This window comes from Ambystoma mexicanum, chromosome 1p (genome assembly GCF_040938575.1).
Source record: "Ambystoma mexicanum isolate Mex_15411 chromosome 1p, UKY_AmexF1_1, whole genome shotgun sequence".
In the NCBI taxonomy this organism is placed as follows: domain Eukaryota; kingdom Metazoa; phylum Chordata; class Amphibia; order Caudata; family Ambystomatidae; genus Ambystoma; species Ambystoma mexicanum.
This window is the reverse complement of record NC_090921.1, coordinates 1,036,682,386-1,036,708,616: the sequence shown is the minus strand read 5'-3', so window position 1 is coordinate 1,036,708,616 and position 26,231 is coordinate 1,036,682,386. Positions and strand designations below refer to the sequence as shown.

The 26,231-nt window shown below is 52.3% G+C and overlaps 1 protein-coding gene across 1 annotated transcript in view; it reads left to right on the top strand.

The window, feature by feature from the left end:
- The window catches only part of FA2H (fatty acid 2-hydroxylase), a 374,587-nt gene that overhangs the window by 342,605 nt on the left and 5,751 nt on the right, over window positions 1-26,231 (top strand). Inside the window, exons 5-6 of the mRNA XM_069604143.1 lie at window positions 20,901-21,073; window positions 25,153-25,405. Of these exons, the coding sequence (XP_069460244.1) occupies window positions 20,901-21,073; window positions 25,153-25,405 (426 nt within the window). The remainder of the gene's footprint in view (window positions 1-20,900; window positions 21,074-25,152; window positions 25,406-26,231) is intronic.

Here is a 26,231-nt window from a genome sequence, read left to right as displayed (position 1 = left end):
ACCACCTCCAGATAGCTCAAACACGGCTCACAAATGCTGTTATTTTTCCCAAATCCCTAAGATTTATTTTTACACATTTTATTTATGTTTTCTTAAATGAACAGTCATGCTACGATAGCTTTTGTTCCACTATATAAAAACAAGGAAAAGAAAACAGGGGTGGGGGGTCTGGGAAAAGTGAGGTATTGTCAAGGCATGGGTGTGTTACAAAGCATAATCAGAGTACTCTCAGATCACACTATACAGCCAAATTCAATACCTCGTCTTTCACTGTTCCAACTTTCCCTATTGTTTCTACCTGTGAACCCCATTCTTCGGCGGCAACAGGAACGAGAAAGGAAAGAAAGCACAAACTAGCCATAGCCATGAAGGACCGCATACAAAATGACCCGGCAAGCATGGACAGGAAGAGTCCCATTCACTCACGCCAGTTCCCTGCAAGCATGGACAGGAAGAGTCCTATTCAATCACGCCGGTCCCCTGCAAGCATGGACAGGAAGAGTCCTATTCACTCACGCCAGTCCCCTGCAAGCATGGACAGGAAGAGTCCTATTCACTCACGCCGGTCCCCAGCAAGCATGGACAGGAAGAGTCCTATTCACTCACGCCGGTCCCCAGCAAGCATGGACAGGAAGAGTCCTATTCACTCACGCCGGTCCCCGGGAAACATGGACAGGAAGAGTCCTATTCACTCACGCCAGTTCCCAGGAATCATGGACAGGAAGAGTCCCATTCACTCACGCCAGTTCCCTGCAAGCATGGACAGGAAGAGTCCTATTCACTCACGCCAGTTCCCTGCAAGCATGGACAGGAAGAGTCCTATTCACTCACGCCGGTCCCCAGCAAGCATGGACAGGAAGAGTCCTATTCACTCACGCCGGTCCCCAGCAAGCATGGACAGGAAGAGTCCTATTCACTCACGCCGGTCCCCAGGAAACATGGACAGGAAGAGTCCTATTCACTCACGCCGGTCCCCGGGAAACATGGACAGGAAGAGTCCCATTCACCCATGCCAGTCCCCGGGAAACATGGACAGGAAGAGTCCTATTCACTCACGCCGGTCCCCTGCAAGCATGGACAGGAAGAATCCCATTCAGTCACGCCAGTACCCGGAAAGCATGGATAGGTTCCCGGCAAGCATGGACAGGAAGAGTCCCATTCACCCACGCCGGTCCCCGGAAATCATGGACAGGAAGAGTCCTATTCACTCACGCCGGTCCCCTGCAAGCATGGACAGGAAGAGTCCTATTCACTCACGCCGGTTCCCTGCAAGCATGGACAGGAAGAGTCCCATTCACTCACGCCGGTTCCCTGCAAGCATGGACAGGAAGAGTCCCATTCACTCACGCCGGTCCCCTGCAAGCATGGACAGGAAGAGTCCCATTCAGTCACGCCGGTTCCCTGCAAGCATGGACAGGAAGAGTCCCATTCACTCACGCCGGTTCCCTGCAAGCATGGACAGGAAGAGTCCTATTCACTCACGCCGGTTCCCTGCAAGCATGGACAGGAAGAGTCCCATTCACTCACGCCGGTTCCCTGCAAGCATGGACAGGAAGAGTCCCATTCACTCACGCCGGTCCCCTGCAAGCATGGACAGGAAGAGTCCCATTCAGTCACGCCGGTTCCCTGCAAGCATGGACAGGAAGAGTCCCATTCACTCACGCCGGTTCCCTGCAAGCATGGACAGGAAGAGTCCCATTCACTCACGCCGGTTCCCTGCAAGCATGGACAGGAAGAGTCCCATTCACTCACGCCGGTTCCCTGCAAGCATGGACAGGAAGAGTCCTATTCACTCACGCCGGTCCCCTGCAAGCATGGACAGGAAGAGTCCTATTCACTCACGCCGGTCCCCTGCAAGCATGGATAGGAAGAGTCCTATTCACTCACGCCGGTCCCCGGGAAACATGGACAGGAAGAGTCCTATTCACTCACGCCGGTCCCCTGCAAGCATGGACAGGAAGAGTCCTATTCACTCACGCCGGTCCCCTGCAAGCATGGACAGGAAGAGTCCTATTCACTCACGCCAGTTCCCTGCAAGCATGGACAGGAAGAGTCCTATTCACTCACGCCGGTCCCCGGGAAACATGGACAGGAAGAGTCCTATTCACTCACGCCGGTCCCCAGCAAGCATGGACAGGAAGAGTCCTATTCACTCACGCCGTCCCCGGGAAACATGGACAGGAAGAGTCCCATTCACTCACGCCAGTCCCCTGCAAGCATGGACAGGAAGAGTCCTATTCACTCACGCCAGTTCCCTGCAAGCATGGACAGGAAGAGTCCTATTCACTCACGCCGGTCCCCTGCAAGCATGGACAGGAAGAGTCCTATTCACTCACGCCGGTCCCTTGCAAGCATGGACAGGAAGAGTCCTATTCACTCACGCCGGTCCCCTGCAAGCATGGACAGGAAGAGTCCTATTCACTCACGCCAGTTCCCTGCAAGCATGGACAGGAAGAGTCCTATTCACTCACGCCGGTCCCCGGGAAACATGGACAGGAAGAGTCCTATTCACTCACGCCGGTCCCCAGCAAGCATGGACAGGAAGAGTCCTATTCACTCACGCCGTCCCCGGGAAACATGGACAGGAAGAGTCCCATTCACTCACGCCAGTTCCCTGCAAGCATGGACAGGAAGAGTCCTATTCACTCACGCCGGTCCCCTGCAAGCATGGACAGGAAGAGTCCTATTCACTCACGCCAGTTCCCGGGAATCATGGACAGGAAGAGTCCTATTCACTCACGCCGGTCCCCTGCAAGCATGGACAGGAAGAGTCCTATTCACTCACGCCGGTCCCCTACAAGCATGGACAGGAAGTGTCCTATTCACTCACGCCGGTCCCCTGCAAGCATGGACAGGAAGAGTCCTATTCACTCACGCCGGTCCCCAGCAAGCATGGACAGGAAGAGTCCTATTCACTCATGCCGTCCCCAGCAAGCATGGACAGGAAGAGTCCTATTCACTCACGCCGGTCCCCAGCAAGCATGGACAGGAAGAGTCCTATTCACTCACGCCGGTCCCCGGGAAACATGGACAGGAAGAGTCCTATTCACTCACGCCAGTTCCCGGGAATCATGGACAGGAAGAGTCCCATTCACTCACGCCAGTTCCCTGCAAGCATGGACAGGAAGAGTCCTATTCACTCACGCCAGTTCCCTGCAAGCATGGACAGGAAGAGTCCTATTCACTCACGCCGGTCCCCAGCAAGCATGGACAGGAAGAGTCCTATTCACTCACGCCGGTCCCCAGCAAGCATGGACAGGAAGAGTCCTATTCACTCACGCCGGTCCCCTGCAAGCATCGACAGGAAGAATCCCATTCAGTCACGCCAGTACCCGGAAAGCATGGATAGGTTCCCGGCAAGCACGGACAGGAAGAGTCCCATTCACCCACGCCGGTCCCCGGAAATCATGGACAGGAAGAGTCCTATTCACTCACGCCGGTCCCCTGCAAGCATGGACAGGAAGAGTCCTATTCACTCACGCCGGTTCCCTGCAAGCATGGACAGGAAGAGTCCCATTCACTCACGCCGGTTCCCTGCAAGCATGGACAGGAAGAGTCCCATTCACTCACGCCAGTTCCCTGCAAGCATGGACAGGAAGAGTCCTATTCACTCACGCCAGTTCCCTGCAAGCATGGACAGGAAGAGTCCTATTCACTCACGCCGGTCCCCAGCAAGCATGGACAGGAAGAGTCCCATTCACCCACGCCAGTCCCCGGGAAACATGAACAGGAAGAGTCCTATTCACTCACGCCGGTCCCCTGCAAGCATGGACAGGAAGAATCCCATTCAGTCACGCCAGTACCCGGAAAGCATGGATAGGTTCCCGGCAAGCATGGACAAGAAGAGTCCCATTCACCCACGCCGGTCCCCGGAAATCATGGACAGGAAGAGTCCTATTCACTCACGCCGGTCCCCTGCAAGCATGGACAGGAAGAGTCCTATTCACTCACGCTGGTTCCCTGCAAGCATGGACAGGAAGAGTCCCATTCACTCACGCCGGTTCCCTGCAAGCATGGACAGGAAGAGTCCCATTCACTCACGCCAGTTCCCTGCAAGCATGGACAGGAAGAGTCCTATTCACTCACGCCAGTTCCCTGCAAGCATGGACAGGAAGAGTCCTATTCACTCACGCCGGTCCCCAGCAAGCATGGACAGGAAGAGTCCTATTCACTCACGCCGGTCCCCAGCAAGCATGGACAGGAAGAGTCCTATTCACTCACGCCGGTCCCCAGGAAACATGGACAGGAAGAGTCCTATTCACTCACGCCGGTCCCCGGGAAACATGGACAGGAAGAGTCCCATTCACCCATGCCAGTCCCCGGGAAACATGGACAGGAAGAGTCCTATTCACTCACGCCGGTCCCCTGCAAGCATGGACAGGAAGAATCCCATTCAGTCACGCCAGTACCCGGAAAGCATGGATAGGTTCCCGGCAAGCATGGACAGGAAGAGTCCCATTCACCCACGCCGGTCCCCGGAAATCATGGACAGGAAGAGTCCTATTCACTCACGCCGGTCCCCTGCAAGCATGGACAGGAAGAGTCCTATTCACTCACGCCGGTTCCCTGCAAGCATGGACAGGAAGAGTCCCATTCACTCACGCCGGTTCCCTGCAAGCATGGACAGGAAGAGTCCCATTCACTCACGCCGGTCCCCTGCAAGCATGGACAGGAAGAGTCCCATTCAGTCACGCCGGTTCCCTGCAAGCATGGACAGGAAGAGTCCCATTCACTCACGCCGGTTCCCTGCAAGCATGGACAGGAAGAGTCCTATTCACTCACGCCGGTTCCCTGCAAGCATGGACAGGAAGAGTCCCATTCACTCACGCCGGTTCCCTGCAAGCATGGACAGGAAGAGTCCCATTCACTCACGCCGGTCCCCTGCAAGCATGGACAGGAAGAGTCCCATTCAGTCACGCCGGTTCCCTGCAAGCATGGACAGGAAGAGTCCCATTCACTCACGCCGGTTCCCTGCAAGCATGGACAGGAAGAGTCCCATTCACTCACGCCGGTTCCCTGCAAGCATGGACAGGAAGAGTCCCATTCACTCACGCCGGTTCCCTGCAAGCATGGACAGGAAGAGTCCCATTCACTCACGCCGGTCCCCTGCAAGCATGGACAGGAAGAGTCCTATTCACTCACGCCGGTCCCCTGCAAGCATGGATAGGAAGAGTCCTATTCACTCACGCCGGTCCCCGGGAAACATGGACAGGAAGAGTCCTATTCACTCACGCCGGTCCGCTGCAAGCATGGACAGGAAGAGTCCTATTCACTCACGCCGGTCCCCTGCAAGCATGGACAGGAAGAGTCCTATTCACTCACGCCAGTTCCCTGCAAGCATGGACAGGAAGAGTCCTATTCACTCACGCCGGTCCCCGGGAAACATGGACAGGAAGAGTCCTATTCACTCACGCCGGTCCCCAGCAAGCATGGACAGGAAGAGTCCTATTCACTCACGCCGTCCCCGGGAAACATGGACAGGAAGAGTCCCATTCACTCACGCCAGTCCCCTGCAAGCATGGACAGGAAGAGTCCTATTCACTCACGCCAGTTCCCTGCAAGCATGGACAGGAAGAGTCCTATTCACTCACGCCGGTCCCCTGCAAGCATGGACAGGAAGAGTCCTATTCACTCACGCCGGTCCCTTGCAAGCATGGACAGGAAGAGTCCTATTCACTCACGCCGGTCCCCTGCAAGCATGGACAGGAAGAGTCCTATTCACTCACGCCAGTTCCCTGCAAGCATGGACAGGAAGAGTCCTATTCACTCACGCCGGTCCCCGGGAAACATGGACAGGAAGAGTCCTATTCACTCACGCCGGTCCCCAGCAAGCATGGACAGGAAGAGTCCTATTCACTCACGCCGTCCCCGGGAAACATGGACAGGAAGAGTCCCATTCACTCACGCCAGTTCCCTGCAAGCATGGACAGGAAGAGTCCTATTCACTCACGCCGGTCCCCTGCAAGCATGGACAGGAAGAGTCCTATTCACTCACGCCAGTTCCCGGGAATCATGGACAGGAAGAGTCCTATTCACTCACGCCGGTCCCCTGCAAGCATGGACAGGAAGAGTCCTATTCACTCACGCCGGTCCCCTACAAGCATGGACAGGAAGTGTCCTATTCACTCACGCCGGTCCCCTGCAAGCATGGACAGGAAGAGTCCTATTCACTCACGCCGGTCCCCAGCAAGCATGGACAGGAAGAGTCCTATTCACTCATGCCGTCCCCAGCAAGCATGGACAGGAAGAGTCCTATTCACTCACGCCGGTCCCCAGCAAGCATGGACAGGAAGAGTCCTATTCACTCACGCCGGTCCCCAGCAAGCATGGACAGGAAGAGTCCTATTCACTCACGCCGGTCCCCGGGAAACATGGACAGGAAGAGTCCTATTCACTCACGCCAGTTCCCGGGAATCATGGACAGGAAGAGTCCCATTCACTCACGCCAGTTCCCTGCAAGCATGGACAGGAAGAGTCCTATTCACTCACGCCAGTTCCCTGCAAGCATGGACAGGAAGAGTCCTATTCACTCACGCCGGTCCCCAGCAAGCATGGACAGGAAGAGTCCTATTCACTCACGCCGGTCCCCAGCAAGCATGGACAGGAAGAGTCCTATTCACTCACGCCGGTCCCCTGCAAGCATGGACAGGAAGAATCCCATTCAGTCACGCCAGTACCCGGAAAGCATGGATAGGTTCCCGGCAAGCACGGACAGGAAGAGTCCCATTCACCCACGCCGGTCCCCGGAAATCATGGACAGGAAGAGTCCTATTCACTCACGCCGGTCCCCTGCAAGCATGGACAGGAAGAGTCCTATTCACTCACGCCGGTTCCCTGCAAGCATGGACAGGAAGAGTCCCATTCACTCACGCCGGTTCCCTGCAAGCATGGACAGGAAGAGTCCCATTCACTCACGCCAGTTCCCTGCAAGCATGGACAGGAAGAGTCCTATTCACTCACGCCAGTTCCCTGCAAGCATGGACAGGAAGAGTCCTATTCACTCACGCCGGTCCCCAGCAAGCATGGACAGGAAGAGTCCCATTCACCCACGCCAGTCCCCGGGAAACATGAACAGGAAGAGTCCTATTCACTCACGCCGGTCCCCTGCAAGCATGGACAGGAAGAATCCCATTCAGTCACGCCAGTACCCGGAAAGCATGGATAGGTTCCCGGCAAGCATGGACAAGAAGAGTCCCATTCACCCACGCCGGTCCCCGGAAATCATGGACAGGAAGAGTCCTATTCACTCACGCCGGTCCCCTGCAAGCATGGACAGGAAGAGTCCTATTCACTCACGCTGGTTCCCTGCAAGCATGGACAGGAAGAGTCCCATTCACTCACGCCGGTTCCCTGCAAGCATGGACAGGAAGAGTCCCATTCACTCACGCCGGTCCCCTGCAAGCATGGACAGGAAGAGTCCCATTCAGTCACGCCGGTTCCCTGCAAGCATGGACAGGAAGAGTCCCATTCACTCACGCCGGTTCCCTGCAAGCATGGACAGGAAGAGTCCTATTCACTCACGCCGGTTCCCTGCAAGCATGGACAGGAAGAGTCCCATTCACTCACGCCGGTTCCCTGCAAGCATGGACAGGAAGAGTCCCATTCACTCACGCCGGTCCCCTGCAAGCATGGACAGGAAGAGTCCCATTCAGTCACGCCGGTTCCCTGCAAGCATGGACAGGAAGAGTCCCATTCACTCACGCCGGTTCCCTGCAAGCATGGACAGGAAGAGTCCCATTCACTCACGCCGGTTCCCTGCAAGCATGGACAGGAAGAGTCCTATTCACTCACGCCGGTTCCCTGCAAGCATGGACAGGAAGAGTCCTATTCACTCACGCCGGTCCCCTGCAAGCATGGACAGGAAGAGTCCTATTCACTCACGCCGGTCCCCGGGAAACATGGACAGGAAGAGTCCTATTCACTCACGCCGGTCCCCTGCAAGCATGGACAGGAAGAGTCCTATTCACTCACGCCGGTCCCCTGCAAGCATGGACAGGAAGAGTCCTATTCACTCATGCCAGTTCCCTGCAAGCATGGACAGGAAGAGTCCTATTCACTCACGCCGGTCCCCGGGAAACATGGACAGGAAGAGTCCCATTCACTCACGCCGGTTCCCTGCAAGCATGGACAGGAAGAGTCCCATTCACTCACGCCGGTTCCCTGCAAGCATGGACAGGAAGAGTCCTATTCACTCACGCCGGTCCCCTGCAAGCATGGACAGGAAGAGTCCTATTCACTCACGCCGGTCCCCTGCAAGCATGGATAGGAAGAGTCCTATTCACTCACGCCGGTCCCCGGGAAACATGGACAGGAAGAGTCCTATTCACTCACGCCGGTCCCCTGCAAGCATGGACAGGAAGAGTCCTATTCACTCACGCCGGTCCCCTGCAAGCATGGACAGGAAGAGTCCTATTCACTCACGCCAGTTCCCTGCAAGCATGGACAGGAAGAGTCCTATTCACTCACGCCGGTCCCCGGGAAACATGGACAGGAAGAGTCCTATTCACTCACGCCGGTCCCCAGCAAGCATGGACAGGAAGAGTCCTATTCACTCACGCCGTCCCCGGGAAACATGGACAGGAAGAGTCCCATTCACTCACGCCAGTCCCCTGCAAGCATGGACAGGAAGAGTCCTATTCACTCACGCCAGTTCCCTGCAAGCATGGACAGGAAGAGTCCTATTCACTCACGCCGGTCCCCTGCAAGCATGGACAGGAAGAGTCCTATTCACTCACGCCGGTCCCTTGCAAGCATGGACAGGAAGAGTCCTATTCACTCACGCCGGTCCCCTGCAAGCATGGACAGGAAGAGTCCTATTCACTCACGCCAGTTCCCTGCAAGCATGGACAGGAAGAGTCCTATTCACTCACGCCGGTCCCCGGGAAACATGGACAGGAAGAGTCCTATTCACTCACGCCGGTCCCCAGCAAGCATGGACAGGAAGAGTCCTATTCACTCACGCCGTCCCCGGGAAACATGGACAGGAAGAGTCCCATTCACTCACGCCAGTTCCCTGCAAGCATGGACAGGAAGAGTCCTATTCACTCACGCCGGTCCCCTGCAAGCATGGACAGGAAGAGTCCTATTCACTCACGCCAGTTCCCGGGAATCATGGACAGGAAGAGTCCTATTCACTCACGCCGGTCCCCTGCAAGCATGGACAGGAAGAGTCCTATTCACTCACGCCGGTCCCCTACAAGCATGGACAGGAAGTGTCCTATTCACTCACGCCGGTCCCCTGCAAGCATGGACAGGAAGAGTCCTATTCACTCACGCCGGTCCCCAGCAAGCATGGACAGGAAGAGTCCTATTCACTCATGCCGTCCCCAGCAAGCATGGACAGGAAGAGTCCTATTCACTCACGCCGGTCCCCAGCAAGCATGGACAGGAAGAGTCCTATTCACTCACGCCGGTCCCCAGCAAGCATGGACAGGAAGAGTCCTATTCACTCACGCCGGTCCCCGGGAAACATGGACAGGAAGAGTCCTATTCACTCACGCCAGTTCCCGGGAATCATGGACAGGAAGAGTCCCATTCACTCACGCCAGTTCCCTGCAAGCATGGACAGGAAGAGTCCTATTCACTCACGCCAGTTCCCTGCAAGCATGGACAGGAAGAGTCCTATTCACTCACGCCGGTCCCCAGCAAGCATGGACAGGAAGAGTCCTATTCACTCACGCCGGTCCCCAGCAAGCATGGACAGGAAGAGTCCTATTCACTCACGCCGGTCCCCTGCAAGCATGGACAGGAAGAATCCCATTCAGTCACGCCAGTACCCGGAAAGCATGGATAGGTTCCCGGCAAGCACGGACAGGAAGAGTCCCATTCACCCACGCCGGTCCCCGGAAATCATGGACAGGAAGAGTCCTATTCACTCACGCCGGTCCCCTGCAAGCATGGACAGGAAGAGTCCTATTCACTCACGCCGGTTCCCTGCAAGCATGGACAGGAAGAGTCCCATTCACTCACGCCGGTTCCCTGCAAGCATGGACAGGAAGAGTCCCATTCACTCACGCCAGTTCCCTGCAAGCATGGACAGGAAGAGTCCTATTCACTCACGCCAGTTCCCTGCAAGCATGGACAGGAAGAGTCCTATTCACTCACACCGGTCCCCAGCAAGCATGGACAGGAAGAGTCCCATTCACCCACGCCAGTCCCCGGGAAACATGGACAGGAAGAGTCCTATTCACTCACGCCGGTCCCCTGCAAGCATGGAAAGGAAGAATCCCATTCAGTCACGCCAGTACCCGGAAAGCATGGATAGGTTCCCGGCAAGCATGGACAAGAAGAGTCCCATTCACCCACGCCGGTCCCCGGAAATCATGGACAGGAAGAGTCCTATTCACTCACGCCGGTCCCCTGCAAGCATGGACAGGAAGAGTCCTATTCACTCACGCTGGTTCCCTGCAAGCATGGACAGGAAGAGTCCCATTCACTCACGCCGGTTCCCTGCAAGCATGGACAGGAAGAGTCCCATTCACTCACGCCGGTCCCCTGCAAGCATGGACAGGAAGAGTCCCATTCAGTCACGCCGGTTCCCTGCAAGCATGGACAGGAAGAGTCCCATTCACTCACGCCGGTTCCCTGCAAGCATGGGCAGGAAGAGTCCTATTCACTCACGCCAGTTCCCTGCAAGCATGGACAGGAAGAGTCCCATTCACTCACGCCGGTTCCCTGCAAGCATGGACAGGAAGAGTCCCATTCACTCACGCCGGTCCCCTGCAAGCATGGACAGGAAGAGTCCCATTCAGTCACGCCGGTTCCCTGCAAGCATGGACAGGAAGAGTCCCATTCACTCACGCCGGTTCCCTGCAAGCATGGACAGGAAGAGTCCCATTCACTCACGCCGGTTCCCTGCAAGCATGGACAGGAAGAGTCCTATTCACTCACGCCGGTTCCCTGCAAGCATGGACAGGAAGAGTCCTATTCACTCACGCCGGTCCCCTGCAAGCATGGACAGGAAGAGTCCTATTCACTCACGCCGGTCCCCTGCAAGCATGGATAGGAAGAGTCCTATTCACTCACGCCGGTCCCCGGGAAACATGGACAGGAAGAGTCCTATTCACTCACGCCGGTCCCCTGCAAGCATGGACAGGAAGAGTCCTATTCACTCACGCCGGTCCCCTGCAAGCATGGACAGGAAGAGTCCTATTCACTCACGCCAGTTCCCTGCAAGCATGGACAGGAAGAGTCCTATTCACTCACGCCGGTCCCCGGGAAACATGGACAGGAAGAGTCCTATTCACTCACGCCGGTCCCCAGCAAGCATGGACAGGAAGAGTCCTATTCACTCACGCCGGTCCCCTGCAAGCATGGACAGGAAGAGTCCTATTCACTCACGCCGGTCCCTTGCAAGCATGGACAGGAAGAGTCCTATTCACTCACGCCGGTCCCCTGCAAGCATGGACAGGAAGAGTCCTATTCACTCACGCCAGTTCCCTGCAAGCATGGACAGGAAGAGTCCTATTCACTCACGCCGGTCCCCGGGAAACATGGACAGGAAGAGTCCTATTCACTCACGCCGGTCCCCAGCAAGCATGGACAGGAAGAGTCCTATTCACTCACGCCGTCCCCGGGAAACATGGACAGGAAGAGTCCCATTCACTCACGCCAGTTCCCTGCAAGCATGGACAGGAAGAGTCCTATTCACTCACGCCGGTCCCCTGCAAGCATGGACAGGAAGAGTCCTATTTACTCACGCCAGTTCCCGGGAATCATGGACAGGAAGAGTCCCATTCACTCACGCCAGTCCCCTGCAAGCATGGACAGGAAGAGTCCTATTCACTCACGCCAGTTCCCTGCAAGCATGGACAGGAAGAGTCCTATTCACTCACGCCGGTCCCCTGCAAGCATGGACAGGAAGAGTCCTATTCACTCACGCCGGTCCCTTGCAAGCATGGACAGGAAGAGTCCTATTCACTCACGCCGGTCCCCTGCAAGCATGGACAGGAAGAGTCCTATTCACTCACGCCAGTTCCCTGCAAGCATGGACAGGAAGAGTCCTATTCACTCACGCCGGTCCCCGGGAAACATGGACAGGAAGAGTCCTATTCACTCACGCCGGTCCCCAGCAAGCATGGACAGGAAGAGTCCTATTCACTCACGCCGTCCCCGGGAAACATGGACAGGAAGAGTCCCATTCACTCACGCCAGTTCCCTGCAAGCATGGACAGGAAGAGTCCTATTCACTCACGCCAGTCCCCTGCAAGCATGGACAGGAAGAGTCCTATTCACTCACGCCAGTTCCCGGGAATCATGGACAGGAAGAGTCCTATTCACTCACGCCGGTCCCCTGCAAGCATGGACAGGAAGAGTCCTATTCACTCACGCCGGTCCCCTACAAGCATGGACAGGAAGAGTCCTATTCACTCACGCCGGTCCCCTGCAAGCATGGACAGGAAGAGTCCTATTCACTCACGCCGGTCCCCAGCAAGCATGGACAGGAAGAGTCCTATTCACTCATGCCGTCCCCGGGAAACATGGACAGGAAGAGTCCTATTCACTCACGCCGGTCCCCGGGAAACATGGACAGGAAGAGTCCCATTCACCCACGCCAGTCCCCGGGAAACATGGACAGGAAGAGTCCTATTCACTCACGCCAGTCCCCAGGAAACATGGACAGGAAGAGTCCTATTCACTCACGCCGGTCCCCAGGAATCATGGACAGGAAGAGTCCTATTCACTCACGCCAGTCCCCAGGAAACATGGACAGGAAGAGTCCCATTCACCCACGCCAGTCCCCGGGAAACATGGACAGGAAGAGTCCTATTCACTCACGCCGGTCCCCAGGAAACATGGACAGGAAGAGTCCCATTCACCCACGCCAGTCCCCGGGAAACATGGACAGGAAGAGTCCCATTCACTCACGCCAGTTCCCTGCAAGCATGGACAAGAAGAGTCCTATTCACTCACGCCGGTCCCCTGCAAGCATGGACAGGAAGAGTCCTATTCACTCACGCCTGTCCCCTGCAAGCATGGACAGGAAGAGTCCTATTCACTCACGCCGGTCCCCAGCAAGCATGGACAGGAAGAGTCCTATTCACTCACGCCGGTCCCCAGGAAACATGGACAGGAAGAGTCCTATTCACTCACGCCGGTCCCCGGGAAACATGGACAGGAAGAGTCCCATTCACCCACGCCAGTCCCCGGGAAACATGGACAGGAAGAGTCCTATTCACTCACGCCGGTCCCCGGCAAGCATGGACAGGAAGAATCCCATTCAGTCACACCAGTACCCGGAAAGCATGGATAGGTTCCCGGCAAGCATGGACAGGAAGAGTCCCATTCACCCACGCCGGTCCCCGGAAATCATGGACAGGAAGAGTCCCATTCACTCACGCCGGTCCCCGGCAAGCATGGACAGGAAGAGTCCCATTCACCCACGCCGGTCCCCGGGAAACATGGACAGGAAGTGTCCTATTCACTCACGCCGGTCCCCGGCAAGCATGGACAGGAAGAATCCCATTCAGTCACGCCAGTACCCGGCAAGCATGGATAGGTTCCCGGCAAGCATGGACAGGAAGAGTCCCATTCACCCACGCCGTTCCCCGGAAATCATGGACAGGAAGAGTCCCATTCACTCACGCTGGTCCCCGGCAAGCATGGACAGGAAGAGTCCCATTCACCCACGCCGGTCCCCGGGAAACATGGACAGGAAGAGTCCCATTCACCCACGCCGGTCCCCGGCAAGCATGGACAGGAAGAGTCCTATTCACTCACGCCGGTCCCCGGCAAGCATGGACAGGAAGAGTCCCATTCACTCACGCCGGTCCCCGGCAAGCATGGACAGGAAGAGTCCCATTCACTCACGCCGGTCCCCGGCAAGCATGGACAGGAAGAGTCCCATTCACTCACGCCGGTCCCCAGCAAGCATGGACAGGAAGAGTCCCATTCACCCACGCCGGTCCCCGGGAAACATGGACAGGAAGAGTCCCATTCACTCACGCCAGTTCCCTGCAAGCATGGACAAGAAGAGTCCTATTCACTCACGCCGGTCCCCTGCAAGCATGGACAGGAAGAATCCCATTCAGTCACACCAGTACCCGGGAAACATGGACAGGAAGAGTCCTATTCACTCACGCCGGTCCCCGGCAAGCATGGACAGGAAGAATCCCATTCAGTCACGCCAGTACCCGGCAAGCATGGATAGGTTCCCGGCAAGCATGGACAGGAAGAGTCCCATTCACCCACGCCGGTCCCCGGAAATCATGGACAGGAAGAGTCCCATTCACTCACGCCGGTCCCCGGCAAGCATGGACAGGAAGAGTCCCATTCACTCACGCCGGTCCCCGGCAAGCATGGACAGGAAGAGTCCCATTCACTCACGCCGGTCCCCGGCAAGCATGGACAGGAAGAGTCCCATTCACTCACGCCGGTCCCCAGCAAGCATGGACAGGAAGAGTCCCATTCACCCACGCCGGTCCCCGGGAAACATGGACAGGAAGAGTCCCATTCACTCACGCCAGTTCCCTGCAAGCATGGACAAGAAGAGTCCTATTCACTCACGCCGGTCCCCTGCAAGCATGGACAGGAAGAGTCCTATTCACTCACGCCTGTCCCCTGCAAGCATGGACAGGAAGAGTCCTATTCACTCACGCCGGTCCCCAGGAAACATGGACAGGAAGAGTCCTATTCACTCACGCCGGTCCCCGGGAAACATGGACAGGAAGAGTCCCATTCACCCACGCCAGTCCCCGGGAAACATGGACAGGAAGAGTCCTATTCACTCACGCCGGTCCCCGGCAAGCATGGACAGGAAGAATCCCATTCAGTCACACCAGTACCCGGAAAGCATGGATAGGTTCCCGGCAAGCATGGACAGGAAGAGTCCCATTCACCCACGCCGGTCCCCGGAAATCATGGACAGGAAGAGTCCTATTCACTCACGCCGGTCCCCGGCAAGCATGGACAGGAAGAGTCCCATTCACCCACGCCGGTCCCCGGGAAACATGGACAGGAAGAGTCCTATTCACTCACGCCGGTCCCCGGCAAGCATGGACAGGAAGAATCCCATTCAGTCACGCCAGTACCCGGCAAGCATGGATAGGTTCCCGGCAAGCATGGACAGGAAGAGTCCCATTCACCCACGCCGGTCCCCGGAAATCATGGACAGGAAGAGTCCCATTCACTCACGCTGGTCCCCGGCAAGCATGGACAGGAAGAGTCCCATTCACCCACGCCGGTCCCCGGGAAACATGGACAGGAAGAGTCTTATTCACTCACGCCGGTCCCCAGCAAGCATGGACAGGAAGAGTCCCATTCACCCACGCCGGTCCCCGGCAAGCATGGACAGGAAGAGTCCTATTCACTCACGCCGGTCCCCGGCAAGCATGGACAGGAAGAGTCCCATTCACTCACGCCGGTCCCCGGCAAGCATGGACAGGAAGAGTCCCATTCACTCACGCCGGTCCCCGGCAAGCATGGACAGGAAGAGTCCTATTCACTCACGCCGGTAGTTAAAAGACTCCCACGTGTCCAGGTACTTGCGAGGCCTCTCCTTCATCACCTACTCTAATTGAAGAGAGCAGCTGGCGATCAGGAATCCGATCCTAAATGTTCTGCTTGTGTGTTTTAGCCACAACCAGTGCCCAAATTAATCCAATCATGTTGCACATTTTTCAGTCTATGAGTGTGCTCCCTGAATTGGAATAAAACCAGGGTTGGATGCCTATCGACCAACCCCGCCCAACCCCTCGCTCCAAAAACCATGTCCACCCTGTCTAGGATGCCTGAACAAAATCCTAAGACTGTGAGTGATTTTTTGCTTCCCGCTGGGAAGCAGAGTTTAAGGGATCAAGGGAAATACTGAGGATCCCGGTGGTGTATAGAAACTTGATGTGTTTATGCTCTATTTTCCAACTGCCTGACCTCGGTAAAAAGTTATCCCGTAGCTTTCTGTTTCTACAACAAATACTCTTGAATAGTAGACCTTGGCTTCACAGTGCCTGTTGATCCCACTGCACTTGGCAGTACATATATACACAGGTTTAGAGATTGCTGTGAACTATTTAGCTCGTGGATAGAGCCAAGAAGAGCCTGGTTAGCATGACACCAACAGCTAACAGGAGCTACATTTGGCTCCCCAAGCCAAAAGGCACGATACAAGTAAACTCAACCAACTGACATTAACGTTGTATCTGGGAATTTGCATACATGTTGCAATAATTAACCTCTAGAAGACCTGTAAACATGAATGGAACAAAGTTTTAGTTGCATCTCATTTGAACTTGGATTTGTTGCATACTGTGTAGTACCTCATTCTGCAGTTGCAGCAGATAAAAAGAAAGTGGGAAAGGTCGCATTATAGGAAAAATCAGTTGCCGCAGAGATAAAAATGTAGCATTTTAGAAAGGGCAACAGAGATTAAGGGCCTGATTCAGGGAGAAGTGTGCAGAAATCCTGCAACGCCCACGTGCTGAGAACATTACTGCGCGCCCTGCTTATTCATGGAATTGTTTGCGCAAAGTAACCGTATACGCAACTCGTGGCCGGAACGCCCTTGACATGCCCCCATGCAAATCAAAAACAGCTAAAAACAGCCACATGTGCGTGCCCCTTGGGCATGAATACATGCACCCTCAAAACAGAGCCTGGGGTCCCCCGCAAGCAGGCCTGCATCTCAGGGACCCTGCGTGGTGTCCCCTGGAACTGTTACCGGGGCCCGACAACATGCGTATGATTTATCGTAACTTGGGTAAAACTCAGAAAGATCTGCCTGCGATCCCCAGTAAACCGTCCCTGCAGCACACTATACAGCATAGGCACACCTCTAAGTTAGTTCAAAACCCCGGCTGCATACACGCATCCCTAAATCCGACACCCAATCTTCTGTGTGGTGATTCACATGCGCAACTGCCTGTACGCCTGCCTTCGGTTGGCAAAGAAAATGGATGAGGACTTTGAGTGGCCATTTCCCAGCCAAGAGTTTGCGCGGTCTGATCCCTGAATATGCATCGCTCTGTGCAATAGTGGGCGTGCAATGGACTGTCTGCGCTCCATCCCTTGTAACGCCCACATTTTCCCTTGTTCTTCCCCATTTTAAGCATTCCACCCCCTTCCCAGCCCTCTGCACAAGCCACGCCCATGCAAAGCATGGTGTCGCGTGCAGAGATGCACTGAGCCTGCGTGAAGTCCCTGGGGTAGAAAAAAGTGCTGCGCAGTCGATTCCATGAATCGACAAACAGGATTTTCCACGCAGTTAGGCGCGCAAATTCCACATTTACCGCGCAAATAATTCCATGAATCGGGCTATAAATCAGTAACAGAAGTGGTGGATATATGAAGTAGTGGTGAAGAGAGGTAATGACTAAATGAGCGGTAGCAGCAAGAAGGAGGAACTGACCGTAAAGAAATATAAAAGAAAAAAGGAAAACATTTTAAAGAGAATGTAAAAAGTGAAGCTATGTAAGGCAACATGGCAAGAGACAGAGGATGGACAAGAAACAGCAATTCAGTACAAGACATAACAACACTTTAATAGAAAGAGGGGGTTCAAGGAATGTGCATTTTTGGGTGCATGCTACAGGTTGACAAAGAAAGCAAGTTCTGCCATTGTTCAGGCTCACCATACACAGGACTGAACTTTAGTAAATCCTGGTACACAGTGAGCAACTTCATTTGAGAGGAAACTCCTGACACCCAAGAGCTACTTCCAGCTCCTGCTCTACGAATTCCAATGTTCACCCCTGTATACATATGAATACAGCTGTGTACATCTGGGCATCTGTGTAGCGCGTCTGTATACATCTGTTTCTGTTTTTGTTAACATCCTAAAAATATTTCTGCATACTTGCCCTCTCTGCATATGTATCTGGCATTCACATTGGGTCTTGCGCATTTCACTGTGTATTATTCTGTGCTTGAATATATATTTCCGTGCATGGGATTCCGTCTATACTTCTTTCTGAGCATGTATTTTAGCCTTGATGTTATGCTCCAAGTCCTCCTTCATCTAGTTTGCCATTGGTGTATTGTTTCGATCCAAATAGGTTTTCCTGGTTATTAGTTGATCCTCCAAGCTCCAGCTGTGTTGTGTGGGAATGTGTGGTTTCTGCTGTACCTCACTATACTTACTAACCACTATGAGCTACTGGTTGCACTAATAATGCTAAATGCTCGTAATGCTACGGCAGAGTGGTGACTACTGGATAATGTGGATCCTCAATCTCTTTCTGATTATAGATAATTGCTTTCCTGCCTGTTAGGTAGATGTTCTCATTTAGCATCTCCTCTTCCCTTCCTGGTTGTTAGCACAGTGAGCCTGTAGATGTGCTTCCTCCGTGCATGGTGTATTGTCTCAGCCTCGGCTGCGGTTTTTTGGTTAGTGCAGTCAGTTGGTTACTTTGATTGGTGGGCTATCAGACAGATATGTCTCTTTTTTTAATTGACTGATGTTGTCTGGATGATGATGCTTGTTCTGCCCTCTGCTATTGGTTTTTGTTGTAAATGCTGGCAGACCCCGGACTTCTCGGTCAGAGTGTTGGGTGTCGTCAGTTCCAAAATGGGCTCAGTCCAAAGAGTGGTAGATGCTCTGATCAATAAAAATGAGTCCAGTAATTGGTTGATGGTGTTAATTTCTAGTTGCATTCTTTGATTAATTGATGCCTTCAGTACCTGAGCTCTTAATTTGATTGGTTGATTCTGTCGGTGTCAAGCCTCTTTTCTTGTTTTTTCTTTGGCAGATGTATTGAGTCTTTCATGTATTCATTGGTTGACGCTGTCAGTCTTTCGCATCTTTCTCTGGTTACCAGATTCAGATACTGGCCTCACGTGTGGCTGGGTGGGTGTGGTTGGTCTTTTTATTGGTGGATGCTGTCAGTCTGTCTTCATTCTTTATATTGTTGTTGCTATCTATTCAAAGGTATCTTTTTTAATTAGTTGATTCTATAGTTTCCATCCTATCTGATACCTTAGCGGTGGGATGCACCATTGTGAGAACGTTTGAATAGTGCTGTCTTAATTTTTCAGGGGAAATCGAAGCTACTTTGGATTTGGAGAAATCTGTGTTTAGTTTGGTGTCTGAGAAAGCCAAACATTGGGACTGGCACCAAAACTATAACCACCTCCGTGCTTGCAAGTGTATGAACCTATTACAAATTTCCTTTGATATAATATCACCAACAGTATTTAATCAAATTTCAGAGCAGAGAAGTAAGATGGTTCTTGCTATTGTTTCGGATTAATAAATTGCATTGCCTGGAAATTGTAGGTGCTAGACTGGGCATAATGCACGGTATGAGAGACTGGGCATAATGCACGGTATGAGAGTCTGCAGGCTATGCCTTAACGCAGATAAAATAGAAACATGAAAACATCTCTACACGGAGTGCACAGATACAGCTTCCTGCAGAGTGAGATTTATTTGAAGATTTGGTAGGAGATCAAGATTTTATTGATCACTGGGAGTTTTGGAAAATGTAGATTTCTGGCTCGCAAACTTCTCTTATAGCAGCACCTTTTGCGTTTTCGAAATGTGTAGAATTAGTTAGATTAAGACAAATAAACAATAATGAATGCATTAGCTATCAATGAATAGTTTTCTGAAATATGAATTGTATGATTGTAAGGCATCTATAGTTTTTCAGGCTATTTCAAGTGTGATCATGTTATGACATTGTTAAAGTTTGCTGTAAAGCAAAACACAGTAAACACAGATAGCGGATTCTGGCAGTGCTCAAACCCTTTCTTTGAATTATGGATGTTGCCCACCATTGCCCAGCATTCTTCTACCTGCTCCCCCCCTCCTCCCCTACAGCCTACTTCTCCAGGAGTCTGTCCTGATACATTCTGAGATCACCATCACCATCTTGTGGCCAATGCTGGATTTGACTTTTATGGACTTCATTGATTCAGAGTGCGTTACCCTTTCTCATGGTGGCCCTGAATCATGCTGTTCCCATCTTCATCTTGTATCCTGGATTCCAACATTATGTCTTACTACTGACTTCTGCAATTGTATTTGCTCTCCCCTCTTGCTTATCCACTCTTTTTTGACTGCTTACTCTCTGTTCTCTCCACCTCTCCCTTTCTCACTTATCCTATCTCCTGCCCTCCTCCCCTTACTTTCTTCTATGCACTTACTAGGTGATATGATATGATTGGTTATTTATAACGCGCTTAATACGTAGAGGTTTCTAAACGCGGACCGGAGGATCGAACCTGTGTTGTCGTCTTGCTTGCTGCCGCTGAGCTATCCTCCCGAGACTCTATCAGAATTGCCCCTGGACCTAGTATGATAGAAACCTTGTCTGTCTCCTACCCCCGCCCCTTACTTGTCCCTCAACCCCTGTACGATAGTCGCTTGTTTTGTTCCTCCCCTCCCTTTCTGCACCCCCCTCCCTCACATTTTGTTTTTCTCCGGCTCTACCAGAAAACGTCTAGTCTAGTCATCAGGTCTAGTACAGTAGTCACATGTCTGTTTCCATTTCCTTTCCCACTCTCCCCCTCCCTTCCTTATCTATGTCTTAGCTCTTGCACTATCTGAAATGTCATCAGGCCGAGTACGGTAGTTAATTTCACAACAGTACTGTTCATGGCCTGTAAGAATGTGATTGTTTATTTCCTTGTTCCCTCCCTTGCCTCGAAGCGCTTTGAAACACATTGTATATGGGCTTTATATAAATAAACTATCATATCATATCACTGTCCTCTTTCTTTCTTTGGTTGATTCCATGATCTTGTTCTACGAGTTTGATGCTATCATTTGCCGCTCCTTTCTTTGAAATGCAGAAGCGGTCTTTGATTGGTTGTGTGAGTCTCCCATTCCTTTAATTGGTTGAGGGTTTCAGCCCCAGACTTCTTTGGTTGGTAGTTATCACTTCTCGGAAGCTGTCTGAATTCCTCTTGGTTTGGCCTTGCATGGGTTAACATTGCTGCTGCTCTGCTCTCTCCCTGTTCTGCAGAGCAACCAGTGTCTGCGCACAAGCTGAGATTCCCATTCCTCTTCCTGTTTGGTGTGAGCTTGTGGTCACTGCTGGAGTACTCCATCCACCGCTTCATCTTCCACATGAAGACCCCCGCCAGCAGCTACTGCCTCATCACCCTGCACTTCCTGCTCCACGGCCAGCACCACAAGGTGAGCATCCACCCATGAGGCACGGGCAGCACCTTGAGGGCATGCAAGGGAGCATAAGGAGTAGCAGGTATGGGAGGCATGTATAATGCAATGCACTGTGTGTATCCTATGTCGTCATTAATCTGTCTCCCCACTTTGCATGCTGCTTGGAAGTCACACAAGGTAAGTGCGGCATGTGGGCAAGGCCCCCCAGTGCAGGTGTTTGAAGGGTCTGGGTTTACATGGAAATGTACAGTAAGAGAGGATGATATGGGAGATGCCAAAAAGGATATTTCCTTTTCTCTTTCACAGTGACATAGATCTGATTAAAGCTAAGTTGAGACCACATAGACATTTCCAGAATATTTCCTTTTAGCCAAGCTTCCTCCACCTTTCATCACTGACTTCGGATGCCTGTTTGCCCCTTTGATTCAGGAACACACCTCCCGAGGCTTGGATGTATGGACAGTAGCTCCTCGTGTTGCCTTCACATAACACTACTAGAAAATATTTAAGGTGTCAACTCACAAATCCATGCTTCATAAAATCCAGAAAACCCATGTGATGCAAAGGATGCCTCCAGCTTTCTCCACAGAGCGAGTTAGTTAGAATCCTGCGCGAACCTTGTTACTCAGCATCCTCAGATAAGACCATCACAAGTTCATGACTCAACTGTGTTTCTTTTCCGCAGAAGATTGATAAGAACTATGTTGACGTGGACGCAAAGATCGCACAGTCTGCTCTTTTCACCTAAACTAGGCCTGTGTTGCTCCCTCTCTTGTGTTACCTAGCGCTGCAATCCTGGTTCTTGAAAGATTTACCCCTTTGGCCAATACTTGAATTGCTCTCTTTAGGAGTTCAGCAGAGGTTTGGCTTCCCAGTTGGATCCATCGGCTACACCACTTTTCAAGTCTATTATTTAAGAAATGTTATGAACATCTCCTTTAAAGCTGTGGATGTGTACACATCTCCACCAAGAAGGCAGTGGTGAGATCTCTATATAAGAAGGCCAAGTACACATATCTGACCATTGCTCAAATTCCACTCTGGCGTATCTGGCTAAACTACTGTGGAGAACTCCCCTGCAACAGCTGAAAGCAGACACTGGACGGATGCCATCGTTAAACTCATCTATCCCCAATGCGGAGCTGAGTCTCTGTTAGTCTCTATCTTGTATGCCCTGAATGAGGAAGGGATGGCAGCAGCACCCGGGGCCCTGGTCCTTCTAGATCTAATAGCCGGCTTCAATACCATCAATCACTCTACCCTTATAAGCAGATTACTTCATGTGGGTTTCTAACACCAGGCACTAGAGTGGCTTGAATCCTTTCTGGCAAAAAATAATCACAATGTCTCTATGTACCCTCTCTGGACACCCTTTGTGAAGGTTACTATTGTAGATCCACAAGACTTTGCCCTTTGCAACTTTTACCTTTAACACAACTGACCCACTCCTATGGCTTATTTGCTTATCATTGCGCAGATGACACTCAGCTGAGTGAAACATGAACAACTCTTACACAAACATTTGGGGCCTAATTATGAGTGATCCAGCCCATAAATAAAGGTGGCAGTAATAAGTTACCAGCACCTTTTCCCGACCGCGTCACTGCGAGTCTGCCGGTCAGGCCACTGCCGGTAGGATTTTCACTGAAGCACCAGCACTGTGGCTCCATGGGAATGGGAACCTACTGTACCACCGCCGCCTGTAAAATACTGCTATCACTGGGTTGTCAGGCGGCGGTAACGGTAATACGGGGTTGCTGGCAACCCCGTAATGAGGGCCATTGAATTGCCTACAGCCACCTGAAAAGGAACACATTCAAGACAGATGGGTTGGTAGCTAAAGCCGTGGCGTCTTCCTGGCTTTCAGTGACCTAGACTTTCACGCTCGTTCCCTGCCCACAACCAGTTAAGTTGTTGAATAGTAACTAGCTGATCACTCATGCGGCAAAGCCAGGCTCTGTATCTCTGACTCCTCCAAAGTATTCTCCTTATCCCCATAGCACCCCAAGTACTGCAGCTTTGGCCATTTCTTGCATTGGTCCTGTGACCAGCAATGGCCTGATCCTTCCTGCCTTCCTCCTCCTTCACCCTCAGAGTCTGGGGGCATTCTCTCTGATGCCATTATGGCTTCAGCCACATGGCCATGCCCTTCCCACAGGCTGCATTGGCCGCCAGGAAGTGAGCAAGCAGCCTGTGAGACCCTTTGTATTGCCCATCGCTGTTATTATGAGCCAGGGCCATTGTATAAGAAGTGCGTTGTTGTCTTATGTACGCTGACAAACTCCAATCCTCCTCCACCCCATAGAAGCTCTTCCCTCAGTTCCATTTGCAAAGATTGAGTGAAAGTTCTTTCTCGGTCCAGACGGATTACCTGTAAGACTCACTTCCCTTGCGCCAAGTGACCCGAAGGAGCATCTCACTTTTCGCAGGCTCATACCTCTTTCCTAAGTAATCTGTATGTCGGTTGTTTTGAGTGGTTTTGACTGTTTTGCATTGTCATTCTGTACAGAATTTAAATACCTAACATAGGTCAACCTAACAATGCAATGTAAGGTCTCTACTCCCCAGCTGGCGCATTAGCAGTACAAGCTCCACTGGTAAGTGGAATAGCTATGATGCCGACAGCAACAGCGCAATCTTCCCTCGTGTACGGAACAGCTGGAACGAGTGCAGTACACTGTAAGATCCGATCGTGCAGAGCGCGTGCTCGCCTGAGACGTTACAAGTTCCCCTCACCCACAGATTGGGTAAAACTCCTTCCACCCCCGACACACATACGAAAGACAGAACACCATGGGGGGCTGCCAACTCGTCTTGTATGCAAAGGGCAGGTACAGCACATGCATTAACAATGCAACATGTCCAGTCATGTAAGGGCAACACCTTGCTTCACATACAGAAAGGTACAACGAAGCAATACTCCATGCTTTCTTCACACAGGGGTCATGTACAGCTGGTAAAAAACATTGCAATCTTCTCTTAGCTGCAGACAAGTTGTTGCAAAAGTAGTGTCTGAGTAAGCTTCCCTAACACTGAGCGCAAGCTTCCCTAGCACTGAGCGCAAACCTCCCTAACACTGAGCGCAGGTACAGCCATGGGGTAGTAATACAAACCTCATTCCTACACTGACAAGTTCTGCAAGGGGACGAACTAAGCAAGCAAACTGGAACACCATGTTGGTCTGTAACCATGAGCGCTTCTTTTGCACACCACAGGAGCACCTGTGGATGGGTGCCCTCCCCACATGCAGAGCCAGTACACTGAAGAAGAGGCAGGTATTGCAACGTAAGCTAGCCCCCATGTTGTTCCGCCTGCTGCCCCCAGCCCTCCTCTAGAAGGATCGCCTCTGGATCACTGACAGAACGGGTGACTTGTGTGCCCGTTCGGCCTTTGGTAGGACAGCTCGCACAACTGAGCCATTGTTTCCCTGGTTGGAACTCCAGGATCAGACCATTCCCCCATCCCTTAACCCCCAGCAGGATGCAGGCCAGCTTCGCAACAGCGAATGCCTCGTACACTCTTCTCAGGCGTGATCCTGTCTCTCCCCTTCCCTGCCCTTGGAGCAAGACATGCCAACCTAAAGACTGGAGACTTTATAGTCATGTGTCAACTGCTCCCCTAAAGTCCCTTCTGATAGATTTGAGGTTGTGGAAAATAGTCAGTCATGCGGACAGTATTTGTGTATCCGTCTCTCTACTTTTGTGCAGCATTCAGTCTCTCATGGTTTCAGGGTTGTCACCTCTGCCCCACCACAGCCAGTTCTTTCCCCTCCACCTGTGTTCCTGTTGAAAGTTTAGCTCCTTTTAACAAGCAACATGTATTGGTCGTGGCAATATGGCAAGGAAGATGCAGTACACAAAGATGGAACCAACACAGATGCAAGCCTTTATGAAGAGTATTTATCAGCTGGGGACTGTTCACAAGTCCAAACTTAAGTCTGCATGCCATTCATTAGAACAGGGTCCATCAGCACTATATAAATAGGGGTGGCACTGCGTCGAGATCTGTCCTTTTCATGTGCTATTGGATGTCAGCGGCTGTATGTGTATGAACGCTTAACTTATATGGTATCTCTTCTCTGTCCTGGATCGCAGTCTCCATATGATAGCTCCAGGCTGGTCTTCCCCCCGTTGGCGTCATTGCTGGTGTTCGGCACTTTCTCTGCGTTGATGCACCTTCTCCTGCCAAATGCTGTGGCAAACACAATCATTCCTGGCGTTCTTTGCGGATACATCCTCTATGATATGACCCACTACTACCTGCACTACGGAGCGCCTCAAGAGGGAACCTACTTGTACGGGCTGAAGGCTTACCACGTCAAGCACCACTTCAAGCACCAGAAGTCAGGTAGGATTGATCTGGACGGCATCAGGTTGGGACCTGTGGGAGAAACCAAGAGGGGTAATGGGTGCGTGTAAATGCAGGAGGTGGAGCGGAAAATATGCCCAAAACATACAAAAACAAGGAGGGGGGTCCCCTTCAAGAGAGAGAGCTTACAAACAATCAGGGTTTGGAGCTGCTGAAAATGGGGCTGGGGGTGCAAGGAGAGCGCTAACTGATCTGCTGAGGTGCAGTGGTTGTGGAATGGAAGGGGTGCTAAGCAGATAAACTGGTAGATAGAACAATCTGAGAGGCTGATAGTAGAATTTGGCAACATTGCACATGAGGGAGAAGTACATGTTATTTTCTTTTTAAAACAAATACTATATTGGACTTTTACGATACATACATCAACATGAACAGTAGCTACTCTCGATACAATGCACCGCCATGCAAACTGCCCCTAAACATACACATACATATTATATATATATATATATTTATATAGTAGGAAAGTCCATTTGAGCCAAGTCCCACATTCCACAACGCCACCTAGTAGCCATGGCTGGAAGTTCACCTCCCTTCTTAGCCACAGCAGCGAGGCATTGTGGATGTAAAGGATCTATGTGATCACTGTGCACAACGAAAATGTTTAATCCGAAAATGGAGCCACACAATGATCACATGGATCACTTTTCCCCCATCCCCCTACCCGCTACCCCCTTACCCCTACGTTGCTTTATCCGGCACACTTCTTTCCGGTGTCTCGACTCCCCCCTCCACCTGCGACATCTGTTCCCTATTCCCAACATGGGTGGGAACTGCCGCCGCAGGATCCCTTTTTTTTCTTCTT